The sequence below is a fragment of the Ascidiella aspersa genome, chromosome 7 (genome assembly GCF_963924565.1).
Source record: "Ascidiella aspersa chromosome 7, kaAscAspe10.2, whole genome shotgun sequence".
Taxonomy (NCBI): Eukaryota; Metazoa; Chordata; class Ascidiacea; order Phlebobranchia; family Ascidiidae; genus Ascidiella; species Ascidiella aspersa.
This window is the reverse complement of record NC_139453.1, coordinates 9251034-9267519: the sequence shown is the minus strand read 5'-3', so window position 1 is coordinate 9267519 and position 16486 is coordinate 9251034. Positions and strand designations below refer to the sequence as shown.

The window sequence follows — 16486 nt, the reverse complement described above, 5'->3', positions numbered from 1 at the left end:
AAAAGTTGAAACGCAAAATGCTGTAACAAGAAAGCAAATTAAATATGTTGAAACGCAAAATGCTGTAACCGAGACAGAAGATCTCATATAGGCCTACGTGCACCTTGAACAGCGAAAAATTCAAATGCAAAACCCTGGAACTAAAAAGCAAATTGCATAAATTGAAACACAAAACGCTGTAACTGAGACAAAATATTTCACATACGACCACCTTAACCAGCCGAAACCCGCGAAAAATTCAAACGCAAAACCCTGGAACTAAAAAGCAAATTGAATATGTTGAAACGCAAAATCCTGTAACAAAAAAAGCAAATTGATAATTTTGAAACGCAAAACCCTCTAACAGAAAAACAAATTGCATAACTTGAAACACAAAACGCTGTAACTGAGACAAATGATTTCACATACGACCACCTTAACCAGCCAAAACCCGCGAAAAATTTCAACGCAAAACCCTACAACCGGGAAAACGTTGACAATCATATAGAGCCGAAACCGGCTGTATCAGTTCCCGGGCTCACTGAAGGCCCAGCACTCGGCCAGGGCATCAGCTCTGCTGTCATCAGGCGTGGATGACGTCACTGGCCTGAAAATAAAGCGCTGAAACCCGCTCATCCCGATCCCGGCCCCTCCCGGTCGACACAACTTCTCAAACCCCCCTGCTTTTGCCTCTTCGCCCTGGCAGGCCAAGGGGGGTTCCGGGCCGTTTGGATCCGGCGGGCCCGGCGGCGTCGCGCTGACAAAGGAGAGCAGCGACGGCTCGACGTCATCCGGAAGCTCGTAAGACGTCATCATCCTACACACCTTGCTCGGCGGCGGGTTAGTGCTCTGTTGTGTGCGAAGTGTTTTGTTTTATTATTAATAGTTTTTGCTTTGTTACTTAAATATAACTATGTTAAGTGTTGTCAATGAAGAGAAATTCGAAACGTTCAAAATGCTATCTTCTTCTATTTGGGATTTGATATTGTTTACTTACGCTTTACTATACAGCCTCAAACCAAAATACAGTTTTGTTATATTGCATAATGTTAAAATCGTAACATAGCTAAAATACTTGTTTTAATTCAACGATTGAAAACAATCATATTAAGTTCCCCAAATGGCCATAACAGGTTATAAATGAGATATTAAGAAGCTTCATTCGGCCAAATAGGGTTTTCAAATCGATCTATGTTCCAGCGAAAAGCAAATGAGAAGCAAAATATGATGTAGAAAAAATAGATTGTAATTACAATAATGTACTATTTGGTTCGGTTCGCGTGAGTAGACAACTATAAAATTTTAACACATTATTTAGACTTTTCTGTCTTATTCAAATTCAGGCATTTATAAGTTCTCAAAAGAAATATATCTCGCCACAAAAAAGAAGGCTTCATCAGCCTTCATTCAAATCGATTGCATGAATTTCTTGTGATACAATTCCTTTTAAAAGAAGATCGAAATTCCAGTGGAATAAAATGAATCCTGTACATTGTAAAATTTGGAGGTTGTAATAATCCAACTTGGTGTGGAATTAAAAAAAATGGTGCTAAGTTCCACCATCATGTGAAAAAGGTGGAAATAAAACACCTAAGGGTGAAATTTTCCACAAACACAAATAGTTTGAGATTTTGAGCGTGGAAATTAAAATCCTTAATGCAGGTGAGGTATGAATGCAATGCATCAGTGGTGAGTATAGGCCAATAAAGAGTTGTATTGCCTCAAATAGTTTTTTTAGTTTGTCGTAAAAATAATTATTGGTAAACTAAAATCCATTTGACAATGTACCGCTCCATATAACTACAACTTGTGAAAGCGTGGTGAAAGTCACACTCACGATTTCGTCTGCAAAGACCTGGCACGCTTGGTCGGGTGAGTCGACCGTACCCGCTTGCTGATAGCATCCCATCAACTCGTCCAATAACGAGTCCACGGAGGCTATCTGCGGCGAACTTGATGAATCATTCGGAGGCGGCGAGTAACTCAGCCCGACGGCGCCCCCCTGCGGTGGCTGCGGATTGGGGTCAAAGGTCAAGTCGGGAGGGGAGCACAGTTTCAGCTCCAGAAAACCGTTCGGGTTGCCGGATGGCGACCTGAAATGAGAAGGAGCATAGGTTGAAGGATATTTAGATAATTAAGGAACTGATAACAATGTATTTAGTCATTGTTTTCAGATAAATTGACTTAAATTATGTCTTTTGGCAAATGAATGGACTCAAGATGAGATCATTGAGCATAAAAAATAAAAAACAACCAGAGTGTTGAAGAAAACCTGTACATTTCATTGTTGGAGATTTGCGTCGGAAGAAATGTATCTTCATTGCCGTCGATCGTCGTTGCGCCCACGTCATTGGGAAATGCGGCGTGGGTATACCACGAGTCCGGGTAGTCTGCCAACAACAGCAAATAATGGAGATAGGAACGTCTGAATTGAGCCGAAACCCGTTACTATATGGGTCGCAATATTAGCGGAAGTCATTCGACTGTGGTGTTGATTAGTGATATCCGATACTTGTCATTTTAATCCAATACGATACTCGATATTTTAAACAAAATGCATCGCGATCCGATCCGATATCAATGACGTCATAACTATGCTTAAACATACAAATAGTCTAAATTATTTGAGAGAAAATTTGCTTTAATTTTGAAAAGATTAAAAATAATTATACCTTTTGAAGTATAGATGTTCCTGCATTGGGTGACAAATCATTGCCTAAATACCTATATTAATGTAGTATCGGATCGGCACCGATACCACCTTGGTATCGGACGTGTATCGATACTACCATTTGGCATCGAGTATCGGCTCCGATCCGATATTATTGGACATCCTTATGGTCGATGCTGATTAAAGTGTGGTATCGTCTCTGATGCAGTAGTAGTATATAATATAGAATGACATTCAACGAAATAAAAATGTTGCATTGAAAAAAAAATACATTTTTGCATTAAGGTTTGTTTAAGTTTAAAAATATGTATACTGTGTAATAGCTGCCTATACTGCAGAATAACTGCCTATACTGCAGTATACAGTTAGCGTATAGGCAGTTACAGAGGCGGATTTGGGACTAGCAGGAGATTATTTAAATTATATACTACTCGTTTTGATGTTTAAAGGAAATTTTTCAGCTGCTTTTTTGGGGGCTGCAAATATAATTTATTCATGTGGTATAGTTGAATTAACTGTATGGTTGAACGATTATATAAACCGGATCATTGTAGAACAGAACGCTTATTAAGATTATTTAACTAGGACGTCATACTATTACCTAACTTGCAATGTCATGTGTGAAAAAAATTATGACCTCACCCCCAAACAAAATCCTAAATTCGCTCCTGGTGGTCAATGAAGTCATTTTTGAACACTCATTTCTCTGAGGCCTACATACATTCCCTACTTCTGAGCGATTTTCCTACTTGGGCTTTATAATTTTGCCTACAAATCAGGGTATAGCGCTGACTGATTAAACAAAATACGGAGTATTAGACAGCCCTAATCATCTCTAAAAATCATTTAGGCATAATAAACTTCATAAATATGCGTTATCAAGTCTGTTTGCTTTTTTGACAATGGTGAGCTGTACTTTACGATGCATCGCACACAAATATCCATCAACTTTTACATTAAACCGATAGCAAGTACCTTGCAGCACGTTTTCGAGCGATGTGTATTCCAATGGATGGTTGCTGTCATTGCTTGATGTTGCGTCGTGCTGGTTATCGAAAGTTTTCAGTAAAGACCTATATTAGTTTGTGAAAAACATGTGTAAATTAACATGGTATACAAGCGATAATGAGTGTACGTTTTTTTGGAAAGTCTTAACAGTAACAAACCTATGAGTTTTAAAATTATTGCACCCGAAATATACAGAGTGTAAAGGCAAACGTGATCATATTCGGAGATCGTACGATGAAAAGTAGGTTCTGATTATCAAAAAATAGCGCGATTATCAAAAAATTCATAACATGACGTCACGAGTGTTTTTATTCCGTGAAACACTGCCAACATAAGGACAACATAACGATTTTGAAAGAGAAACGATCCTTGTCAGATGATGTTTAACAAGTAGAATACCTTGTTAATCTCATTTGGGCAACGTTATTTATGAATAGGTCATTTTTTTCTTTGTGTCACTCAAAGGCTGCCAACCACAAGCTGCATGTTCAAAACGTCATCAGTATTTTAAATGTTCAGATTTGGCAATAGGTTTAATGCAGTGGATCTCGATTTTTTTAAATGGCGCACCAATTTTTCTTTTCTTAAGTAATGGCAGACCCTGAACCCTAAGTTTTGAAAAGAAAAAAATTGTTCACATTGCAACGATTACTCAAACATTTAAACCAATCATAATGGTTGAATATTGCGGTAGTAAGCTGTAGTAACAATGCCAAAGCCCATACAGAAGTAAGTTGCATTTTAAACGTTTCGAATAACCCTTCAGTCATTTTCAACTTTAATATTCTCACTACGATTTAAAACAATATTTCAAACAACAGTGCATGAAAGCTTTCAAATGGTTGATCATTACTATCAATAAAACTCATCAAATAATATATAAGTGAACGCATTGAAATTACGTTACACAGAACCCAGGAAACTTCCTTACGGGCCACAGTTTGAGGACAATTGGTTTAACAATTTAAAGCACTGCTAACCTTTCAAAATGCAAGTCCACCATGCGCTTAGGATGACCGGTGAAGTAGGTGTACAAGTAGCAACCAGGCCTAATGTACTCGACTTCAGGCTGTTCCAGGGAGTCGCATTCCTCCAAAGGACAATGGAAGCATTTGTCGTCTGTTTCTGTGACGTCATGTGGATACAAGTACCTCTCCCTGGAAGTTAAACTGGAAAGTTGAAAAAACGTCGGATCACAAATGGAGCAAACAGTTTAATTATTCTAGTAAAGTCTTTCTGCGAGAATGCGTGATGGGTGAATGAGTAAGTGCGTGAATGCGTGAGTGTGTAATCGCGTGTATGCGTGAGCGCGTGTGTGCGTGAGCGTTTGAGTGCGTCAGTGCGTGAGTGAGGGCGTGAGGGCGTGTGCTGAGTGCGTATGTGCGCGAGTTTGTGAATGCGTGAGTTCGTGAATGCGTGAGTTTGTAATCGCGTGTATACGTGAGCGCGTGAGTGTGTAATTGCGTGTGTGCGTGAGCGTGTGAGTACGTCAGTGCGTGAGTGAGTGTGTGAGGGCGTGAGGGCGTGTGCTGAGTGCGTATGTGCGCGAGTTTGTGAATGCGTGAGTTTGTGAATGCGTGAGTTCGTGAATGCGTGAGTTTGTAATCGCGTGTATACGTGAGCGCGTGAGTGTGTAATTGCGTGTGTGCGTGAGTGTGTAATGGCGTGTGTGCGTGATTATAGGTGAGTGCGTTGCCTCAAAGTACCGCTTGGAAATACCAATATATGTGTAACGCTTGGTTTAAGCTATACCTTTATGACGTATAACACTGTACACCACCGTATTTTGTTCGTATACTGTTAATAAATAACCCCCGGTATAGAGTGGCGATATTGTCCACCCTTCTCAGAACTGCAGCGCTCTTATGTAAATAATGGTCGCGTTTCACCTAGGACCAAGAGACGTGCATTGAACAAAGTATTTGCGGTGCTGTGAACTGAGCAGTGCAGAAAATATCCTTTTCAAATTTTAATTTAAAAATGGCCAAGCAAACGCAAAAAAGGGCTACTTCTCTGGCGTGCTGTCTTCAGCGTCGCGGGCCGACTCCGGCGACGAAATGGCCTCCTCATTGCATTCCAGTGAGTCGGCGTAGGGCGGGCTGGCAAGACTGGGCGAGGAGGGAATAAAGTTGTCGTGCAGATTGGCGCCGGCAGCAGTCGTTGCCTCGCTCTTTTCCTGCTCACCGTCCGAGCAAAGCGCTATGCTGAAGGCGGCACGGAGCACGTCATTTGATTCCTTGTTACCCTGATTTAGAAGTTAACTATTTACATTCATAGCAGGCTGAAGGCAGCGTGGTAAAATTTCGCTACTGTTGCTGCTATAGGTGTTGTTTTTACACAATTAGGTCAAGTTAACGTACACGGCTTCAGTTTGTTTTTCCCGTTTGTAATTTACCGCTGTGTTCATTAATAAAAGTTAGAAAGTGGTTCTTAACCTGTTTATTTTCGTTAGCACTAAGAAGAACTTAATGGGCTTAAAAATGTCCCTTTAAAAACTTAAAGGTAAATTAAGAAATTAAAGGTAAATTATGGAAAACAAGAATAAACTGAAATGACCCAAACACGCATTTAAATTAACATTAATATTTTAATCTAATTTTAGATATAACCAATGATACTATAATATTATAGTATTGTAGCGAACCTACCGATGTACATCCACATTTATCGAAGCGTGCAGATCGCCTTTTCCTATTTTGCCATTGTTCATTAATAAACGCATGTTTGTGCTGAGCTATCCCTTTACCTTGACTTAACCATGTCGCAGCTGAGCAATAAAGCATCAACCGCTTTAGTATCATTGATATAACTTTTGACACTCAGCGAGCAACGAAGCGCATAATATTATTGTTAAACAATTCTAGAATTACTTCTTTGTGCGTTATTGCCTACAGGTCGAGAATCATTTGTATAAAACAAATGGTTTACGGTTAACGAAAATATGTAGCTTTTTTGTTAAATACCTATGAGTGCATTTCTCGGGCCAAATGTTTAGATAGTTAAAAAATAATAAGACGGTAGACAAAAAAGTTATAAAAAACGAATTATTTATTAGGCTCCGTTAGAGGCATGGTCCGTTTTTTGAATGGAATCAATTTGCCTAAGGCTGGTTCTTTAAAAACGAACAGCAACTACAAACTAAAACTTTCACGCGAATATCTGTGCTACCGCAAACTAATACCTTAAAAATTATATAGCAAAAGTTACAAAACCAATACGATTTAGTCTGTAGAAACGGTAAACAAGGCTTTGTGCTTACCTTAAATTCCATTTAACTTCATCGCCTTGCAGCAAAACACCTTGATTACTGCTGCTTAACAAAGCAAATCAAAATTTTCGATGCGGCGTGTTGAACAGAGAGGTCGTACAAAGGTCAGGTAACTTTACTGATTAAAGCGAAAGGGGAAAATGTGAAAACTCTTTAATGTCAAGTGAGTGAGTCAAACTGTGTAAGCATCTGCTGCAAGAAGTTCGACAAGTTGATTTCACTGAAATCGCTCGGAAAAAAGCCGTTGAAATAAGATAACTTTTTTGAACGCTTTCTGTCGGTATTGAAATGTTATTAGGTTAAGATTTTTTTGAGAAGGATAAAATATTGTAAACATTTACCGATATACTGTAACAAGAGTGAATCTTATGTTTTGTTTTTAGAACTACTTAAATTTTTGTTTATGTTGTGAAAAACGCAATTTCTACCTAAAGTATTTAAAACTTTCATTGTGGAGTAAATTAGAGTCTAATCAACAAAATGGAAATATAGGCTAAAATAGTTTGAAGTGTATCTGGTAAGTAAAATTTGCTTATAAGCGACCAAAATGGTGTCATAGTTTAATTTTTGTTATATCTAATTCACTATATTTAATTTACGGTCTTTGTTCAACCTGTTTACCTGTGGCCACGTTTGGCCTGTGATAGATTTTCTCGCTCGGATGGTATTATTGTAATTTTTTTATATTTATAAAACAAACGTCGGCGGCCTAGGCGAATATAACTGAAAATTACTCAATAAACTGTAATTTTGTCATGGAACTACTAAGCTAAATAGTTTTACGGACAGTTAAAGTTTGGTCTGGCTTACAGCTGTTCGATTTATTTCTAAACAAAAACCAAACTGGTACACTTATCAGGTAGCCAATGTTAGTTTCAACATACACAGCTGTTTACACAATTGGAAGTGCAAAAAATTGATACTATTTATTAGCCTAGCGAAAGAACCGCAATAGTTTTCAAAAAAAAAGAAAATCAATTTGCAAGAATGGAACAAATGGTAAAGGCTGTTTTCGCATCCGAAACTTAAATTCCCGAAGCAATAGCGCGATGGATGAAACAACACCACGCAACACGCAAACTAAACCGATTTGACGGCTATTTTTAGCCGGTCTGAAACCGCGTGGTTCTCAACCGCCGGTCTGCGTCAACTTTCCTGACGGTCCGCTAGTTGCGTAATTTGCAGCATTGTGACGTAACATAGAGGCAATAGTCTACTTTGGACTTCATCGTATGTCACAATGCTGCAAGTGTTGTGCCCAACTGTGTAGACTACAACTCGTTGTCTTGAACTTTAAGACCCGAAAGCTAAGAAGACTTTTAATTTAGGTGCGTACTTTTGTCGATTTACATTTTGAGTTGATTTTAATTTTTAAAGGTCCACTGGTCTGCAAAATGTTTTGTAAAATTTTACCGGTCCGTGAGCTAAAAAGTTTGAGAACCACTGCTCTAAATTATTTTAATGCGCCTGCGTTACGCTTCCAAAACAAAAATCAATCGTTTTCGCCAGTTCCGGCATTCGACTCGCATTTCGTCGCCGATTCAGCGTCGTTTGCAGATTCCGAATTTTCGCTTGGTGGCTCCGCCTCTTTGTTGGGGGTTTCCCCTGCGGGTGGGTCTTTGGGTGAAGGGGCGTCTTGCGAATTCGCTTTAGGGTCGTTTTTTCCGTCGCCCCCCTTATCCAGGTAGTTTTCCCACTTTGCGATTCGCTGTTCGCGCTCTTTGTCCGTTTCTTCGATCTGCAACGAGAAAGAAAATCTGGTCGTTTTAACACCGCGCATAAATCGTTATGCGACTGTATCAGATAACATGCAAAGAAACAGCTCCGCTCTTGGTAATAGAGACAAATATATTTGGGAGTACAGCACTTTAAGCACAAACCTTTTTATAGAGCGTTCAAGAAATCATTCTGATTCAAATCGTTGCCAAAAACAAAACCAGTCTTTCGTAAAACAAGGCAAGTCCAAATCAATTAAACGTTAAATTGAACTATTACAATTGGTTAACTCGTCTGCAATACCTCGACTAAAAAAAACACGCGAAATATAGCATGCCTTCATTTCACGTGCACAAATAGGGATAAATTTCCCAATTGAAAAAAAGCTAAATGAAATTGAAAACACTTTATCAACCCAAGTTCTATGCCAAAAAGACTTCGATCAAGTCAGGTCATTCGTCCTAAACATTGAAGTCCAGTCAAGTCATTTTAAAACAGTGACTTGCACGAATCCTAACTTTCAGCAATCTAAGACAACTAAACTCGCGCCACTCGCAAACGACCGCTTCCGGTACGTCACCAGTGATGACATGAAAAATGAGAAAAAATACAAGTGTGACGTCACCTGATAGTTGGTGACGCCGTCCCAGATGATGGCGAGAACACTGCGCCCGGCGAACCATCGGCCGTTCAACGCCTTCCTACACTTAACCGCTGCTTCAGCTTCTTTGAATGCCACAGAACAAACTCCGTCAGGATGCCGCTGCAAAATAAACCGGATAAAGTATAACAAACTGGGGCAGTAGTTACATATTTTTCACCTAGAGCAGTTTTTCTTAACCTGCAAGGGGGTAAATGAGCTATCAATCAAATTATCCACATCAGTTGACGGTGCCAGCTGTAGGTATTGTATTGGTAGCCTACTTTCAGAACAGATATGATAAGATAAAATGCTAATTCGGAGCTAGCCTAATAGCATATTGATTCCTTATGGTCTAGTGTCGGTAAAGTCATGCTTCGCTAATTAATACTCTTTTTTAGTTTATTGACAACATCCTTATATCTTAGGTACTTCATTTGTCGTTGCCAAAAAGCAAGGGCAGCCGTCGCATTGACTATATAACTGGTGTAATTTGGACCTTTAGTTTTTTGTTAAATGAACACTATTTTATATATTAGGGGTAAATCTGATATGATCTTTGTTAAAAGGGTAAAACATACAAGAAAAGTTAAAGACCCCTAGCCTAGAGGAACCATTTTATGCTTTAATAACGGACCTCAGTTTGTACTTAACAACAATCTATAGATAAGCACGCGAAATGCAACAGTTTCTGGGAGTGCCGGTTAAACTTGTGGCGGAGCTCTTGCGATTTTTTCTAACCCCTTGCTTACCTAAACAAATTAATGATTTTAATGAACGGGATACTACAAGTAATCGCGGTGCAATGATTACTCCAAAATTCGAATCGGTACGAATTAGTTAATGTTTACAAAAAAATATTATCACTGAAAATCAATGGAAAGGTTGTACTCATACTGAAGTTATTGATCAGTTAATAAATTCGAATAATTTAGTCACCGTTTGGAAAAAAACTTGGCTTGAAAACAGAGCCTAATTTCGTCCGTAAACGTCATGTATACCGTTCTGAAGCAATGTCAAATAAAATTTATTGCGAGTTTGATATTACTTAAGGCGGTTTACCTAATGTTGGCGAAAAATGCACCATTTTGCGTTTTTGTGGGAAATATTAGGTTGAACAGCGGGACAGTCTGGTGGATTTTGGACGGATACTGTAAACAGCCAAATAGTTAGGGTAAATCTAAACTACTGCTTTGTTTTAAAACAAGGACTCACATCGAAAACAAGAACTTTTTTGACTGCGCCGAATTTCTCGCATTCCTTTTTTAGGTCGTCTCTTATGTCGGTGATAAGAACCGGGTCTTCCTGTGAATAAAAGCATTTCTTGCCGTAAAACCACGGTTTGGAGATTTTTTAAAGTGAAACTTTTTAAATAACAGTGCTGTTCAAATCCTGTTATTTCACAGCTGTGTGAGCTTTCTAGATCAAATGGCTTTAAAAGGCAACATTCTTTTTGTGGTAAACAAAAAATGAAATTTCGGTGCGGTAAAATGCTTTTTTAATTACAAAGCTGTTTCCGCAAACATCAAACATTGAATGATACAGGATTCGCACTTTAAATCCTAAAAAGTACCTCGAATTCGGCTGTGTCGAACATGTGCTTGAGTATGACAACGCGGTCGGTCTTCGTGACTGGGTCCTCGGCTCTGTTCAACTTCCAATCGAGCAGCCTGAAAATACTTTCATTACATTAGGTGCACTGAGGTGGTGAGGCACTTGACGGCAGTCCTATGTGGAATCGATTGTAAAACACTACGTTAACAGAAATTACAGCACTTCCTGGCAAGAAAAATTTAAAATATGTTTAGAGCGGCCTGAAAATATTTTTCGTTACAATTCGGTGCGTGCGTTAAGGTTTTTGAGCGCAGTCCTATGTGGCATCAATTGCAAAACACTACGGCACGAGAAATTACAGCACTTTCTGGCAAGAAAGTTTAAAATATTTTTCGAGGGGCCCTGGACAACGGGCACAACCATGGAAAGTACGATAAGTCTTTTTGAAGTTCACAGAAGGGCGAGAACAACTGGAAGGCCCTATTAAAACACTTCGAAGATTATAAACAGAAGCAAAAGTTTAAAAACACTCGGCTGGATTTTACATTTATTAAAAAAAACTTATTAAGAAAATACCGCAGCAACGAGATTCCAAAATAAATGACCAAAAATGTAGTGAACACAATCTTTTCTATTATTTCATTCCCTTTTTATCATAAACTATTCTGTTTACCTCGTCGTCGTTCTAAATTTTCGCCAAAATTAGAAAAAAAAGTGCTGCCGTTTTCCAAAAACTCGTACTTTTCCTGATCCTTTTGGAATTTTTTCTTCTCTTTTTTGCTCAACATTTTCGGCTTCTTGCTGGCGTCGTACTGGCCCTTGAGCTGAAACTCGGCCTCCTGAATGTGAACCTTGTGGCCGTTTCGCATTTCCATGTCGTCGAGAAGTTGCATGGCAAGCTCAACCGATTCTCTCTGTCCGAGAAAAAAAGAAGCAATTTTTATTCATTTTTTGTTTGTGATGACGTAGTAAGAATATCAAAGCGCATACAAAAGCAGGTATTATTTGAACGTTTCAAATGACTATTCAGTCTACATCAGTTTTTTTTTAAACTTTACCACAGACCCCTAAAAATATTTTTGCTTCGCGTTGACCAATGTAGGCAAGGAATTTTAAAGATGACGCCTAAAATAATGTCATAATACAAATAGGCTTCAAAAATCTGCTGTATTTCCTGTCCAAAAAAATATCAAAGCGAAATGGTATATACTGTGCACAAACGTTTTATTTTTAAGTTAAAACTTTTCTTTGAAAGAATCAAGTATACACTAATATTCTAATTAATGTTTCGTGGACAGTTCAAGAACCCCTGGTCTAAAATAGTCTATGTTGAAAATGAATTAAGAATTAGTCGAAACGTTCAAAATGATACCTACTTCTGTATGGACTTTAATATTTTTACTACTATAACCTCCAACAATTATGCTCCAAAATATTTGTGATGAGTTTTGGCATGCTTGTTACCCCGAGTCATGTAGAAGCAGTTGATTTAAATCGCAATTTATTCTAGTAAGTATGCGAATGATAAATATTTATGTGCTAATACATTTCAGCAAAGCCTATGTTTTTTGGACACTAAAAATCACCTACATGTAGTTCCGACCAAAAAATTATTCATTTCGACTTCCTGTTGGACAAAGTAGATTTTTGGTAAAATCCGAACTATATTTGAACTAGAATTAGAGCACACAAGCAATTAACAAATTAGATTGTTAGAAAAAAAAACTAGAATTATTTTTAGTTGTCCAAGTCTACCTACAAGCAACTACCTTGAGGTAGGAGCACAGGCCGTCGCCTTTCGGGTTGCCGATTTTGTCCAAGTAGAGTTTCAGCTTAGGTTCGCCGGTCTGTGGGTGAGGCATGATGATGCCGCATTTGCTCATCAGCTCTACAAACTCTTGCGGGGTGATGTCGGGCGGCAAGCCTGTTGATAACAAGACGAAAAGACTCGTAAACACATACTGGGCAAAAATTTCAATAAAGCGCCATTTTAATTTGAAACCTTTTTATATTGCACAGCATGGTGGTTGTTAGGAGGGTTTAAAATTAACTATACTTATTACTGTACTCACATTATCACATATACATAGATTTATGTTTATACTTCGTTTTGAATATTTATACACACATAAACCTGTAAAGCAATGAGAATTAAATCATTTAATTGGTTCTCATATGACTTAGTTAGACAACCGTTCTGTTTTATTTTGTGCACAGTACATATCAGAATATTTTAATGGACAAAACTATTTAAATTAATACAACCATATATAATTATATATACTTATACAAGTAAAATATCTTACCAGTTACATATACACTGGTGTTTTTCTCCTTATCCACGTCAAACCATTCTGAAATCAAAGCAGTCAAAATGTCAGTTGTTTGAACTTGATTAGGATTTTTTTAAATACATTATAGGCAAAAACTAAGACTTCTATGGACATCCCACGAAAGACCATACCTGATTTAGATGCAACACGCTTTTGTGGTGGCTTTGACTTCTGTTTCTTTTTGGTCTGCTTTTCAGTAGTTTCCTTCCAAGATTGTGAATCTTTGTCCCAAGTGAAGGTTTTTCCACTCTCCGGATCTGTGTATCTTGACAATAGTGCAATGGTCTGTTTAGGTAGGTTAAATTAAGGATGTAAGTGTTTTTTAATGTAACATTTTGCCGTTAGGTCCCGGCGTCAATACAACTCCTGACATAAAACATTACAAGTTATTTATAAAAACTATTAAATAGTGATAAATGAAAGAAAGCCATGTCATTTAGAACTTCTATTCTCAGCAACTATTGCCTATAAATTCCTATAATAAGGAAAAAAATACAATCAATATGGGATAGTACATCTATAAACATGTTTTTCATCAGAGTTTACTCAGGTTTGCAGGGTTAAACCTAAGCTAACTTAACCATGATAAGTACTTTGATAGTCAAGAGTACAGAAGGAACTTGGTTGGTTTTGCTTTGGTAAGATTTGTGAACCTAGTAACACTACGTAAAACTACCGGAGTCCGACATTCGCTTTAAATTTCGATTTTTAACCAAATTTCAAAACTGATAAGCCAGCAAACTGTAAATTGTAAAAGTGTAATAGCAAATGGTGTAATATTTTCCAACCAAGTATTGTGGGTGGATGAGTTATATGACACCCCAATAAGTGGATTGCTTATTATCCATGTTATTTTAGTTAAATGGTTAAAAAAATATTTACAGAAATGGGTGAAATGCTGGCTGTAGTGTCAGAGCCAGACACAGGACCTGGACTCCGGTTATTTTAAATAAACTACGCACTACGCAGCCCTGATTTAAAAAAGGCAAACTAGCTGTTGTTAGTTTGTAGAGATGCACAAAGCATTTAATTAGCAAACTATCATACGATTCTTGGCTGCTCCAGTCAGTAGCTGGCAGAAGAACTTCACCGTCGTCTGCTTTCCAAACTTGCTCCTTCTCATCCCAAGTGTACTTTACTTTCGTTTCGGTGTGCACATATGTAATCTTGCCTAGAATGCATATTAAGGCATGGTTACAAACTCAGTGAAAGTCGCCACAGGTTAATTTCATCTGTCCTAATTTACTGTCTGGGACATTTTTAATACAGCTTAAATTATAATTCTGAAATTCGTATTTTTGGATAAAATGTAAGTTGTCAAACAATGTACTACAAAAACAGAATACACTTTATTGAAGGGCAATTAATTCTTTAAGAAGTCCAGACATTTTTATTTCTCTGAATAACAAAGGTTGTCAACTGTAGTAGAGAAACAGAATGGAAAATTATTTTTCTGAGAAGGTGAGTTGTACTATTATTAAAAAATATTGTTTTTATCACTTGGTCTGTATAAAATAAATTAAAAAATTTGTTTAAAAGATTTAACCTGCATTTGGTTCACCATCTTCTTGGGTAGAGTTCATAACTTGGCCGTCAGATTGCCAACTCTTGGTCTTAGCCTCCCACCTGTAGACATTACCAGTACTAGGGTCTGTGTATTTAAAGTTGTCTGGGTAGTTATCGGAGTTTAAAGTGCTGTCAGGCTGCCACTGATTTGACTTTTCATCCCAAATGTACTTGGTCTTTGTTAGTGGGTCCATATATGAAGCAGGTGTCGAGCTGCTAGGCTTAGCTTCCTTGTCAGCGTCAGTGCTTTCGTCGTTGGCAGCACTGTAGTTTGATTGGTATTGCAGAATTTGATCCACAGAGAGCTAAAACCAATACATAAATTTGTTTTGGCTAAACAGTTTGTTGGTATGATAACAGTATACACATATCTGCAATGCACTCAATTCAGCTTTAAAATGACTGTTAAAACCAAAAAGGTTGAGTAAATCGACATCATTTCAATAAAGACATTTCAATATGTACTTGTGTCACTGTGTCAATAACTGAAATATATTCAAACCCCACTTAGGTGGAAGCAATTTTTTCGCATAAATTACCACCTTCATGTATTCAACAGGCCTTTTGTATGTAAGGTTTGTATATTTCGGTCACATTACTTAATGATGATACAACTGTGTATTGAAACGTTTTTATTAAGGAGGATGTCGATTTATTCCATTTATTTAGCTTTGACATTCATTTTGATGTTTGTTGCTGTTTTTATTTGTTTAAGTGTACACAAAATCTTTACACTTAAACAACAATGTCTACTGGTTTACCTTTGGAAACCATGCCTTTTTCTCAGCATCCCATTCATATTCCACACCATCTTCATCTTTCTTGGTCAAAGTTTCTGAAATAGATCAATTGTAATTTAGCCTTATATCTAATTACTTTGGGACTTTAAGAAGAAACATGCCTATTTAGTTCAGACTTTATTTTTTGCCAAAGTTGTGAAAAGTATAAGCCTAATTACCTGAATTGTAAGTTAAAACATCAATTATTTGTGATATCCTAGCAAACTTCCTGTCTAAAAAGTATGACAGATCTTGTGGGTGCGAGCTAAAAAACACAGGGTAGCTGGTTACAGTTAAGGTCAAATGTCTGTGCATCTCGCCACTATAATGCATGAGAAAATTACGTTTATATTCAATGTTTGCAGACATGGATCGTGATTATTTTTTCTTTTAAATCCTAAAGTGCATTTGACATACTTTCCATAGTGGCCAAACTTTATTATTTTGCTAACAAGTAGTGAGAAAACGATCATTAAGCAGGGTTGGGTGAAGTGATAAAACGTTTGATTTTGTCTAGTTTTGGCTGTTCATAAACTTTATGCTCCCAACTTGGAAGTCAGTCAATTTAAAATAACTAGTTTAAAACAATGTTATATGATAAATTTTTGTTTCTAGGTGCAATGCTTAGTGCATTTGTGAAGGTTATAGTTTTTACTTGGTTCGGGAGCTTGTTTTTGCAAATCCAGCTGTCTTTGGAATTCTTCATAGTCTTCCGGTTTCATAGACATTATTAACGTTTTTGTTAACTATGAGATCTATTTAACCGCATCTGCAACAGTCAGAATTAGCCAAAACCAATAAAGTAACTAACCTACAATATTAACTGAATGCGAAACAACAAACGCACACATTGCGATATGGTTTTGTTAGGCATGAGTGGCTAAGCATTCATTTCACGCAAAAATAAAGTTGTGTCGCTTTTAGTAAATACCCTAAGTCAATAAAAGTTATGTTTACGTATTTTTATAAACT

At 37.5% G+C, this 16486-nt stretch overlaps 1 protein-coding gene across 1 annotated transcript; it reads right to left on the bottom strand.

Annotated features, from left to right (window-relative positions):
- Nucleotides 1-7773: 7773 nt before the first annotated feature.
- Nucleotides 7774-16337, bottom strand: LOC146137606 (uncharacterized). Its single transcript, XM_083393673.1, has 12 exons — nucleotides 16170-16337; nucleotides 15497-15570; nucleotides 14716-15040; nucleotides 14217-14340; nucleotides 13301-13434; nucleotides 13143-13190; nucleotides 12606-12760; nucleotides 11578-11750; nucleotides 10856-10952; nucleotides 10498-10587; nucleotides 9268-9405; nucleotides 7774-8664 (listed from the first exon to the last, which is right to left on the bottom strand). The coding sequence occupies exons 1-12, from the start codon at nucleotides 16240-16242 to the stop codon at nucleotides 8419-8421; spliced, it is 1677 nt and encodes a 558-aa protein (XP_083249799.1). The 5' UTR covers nucleotides 16243-16337; the 3' UTR covers nucleotides 7774-8418.
- Between the last annotated feature and the right edge of the window lie 149 nt (nucleotides 16338-16486).

Bases quoted from the DNA above. Each gene is read 5' to 3' on its own strand.
- LOC146137606 (XM_083393673.1), bottom strand. From the start codon at position 16,242: ATGTCTATGAAACCGGAAGACTATGAAGAATTCCAAAGACAGCTGGAT. The intron at 15,041-15,496 runs GTAAACCAGTAG...TATTGGTTTTAG, and splicing joins AAAAGGCATGGTTTCCAAAG to CTCTCTGTGGATCAAATTCT. The intron at 14,341-14,715 runs GTTAAATCTTTT...TATGCATTCTAG, and splicing joins AGATGGTGAACCAAATGCAG to GCAAGATTACATATGTGCAC.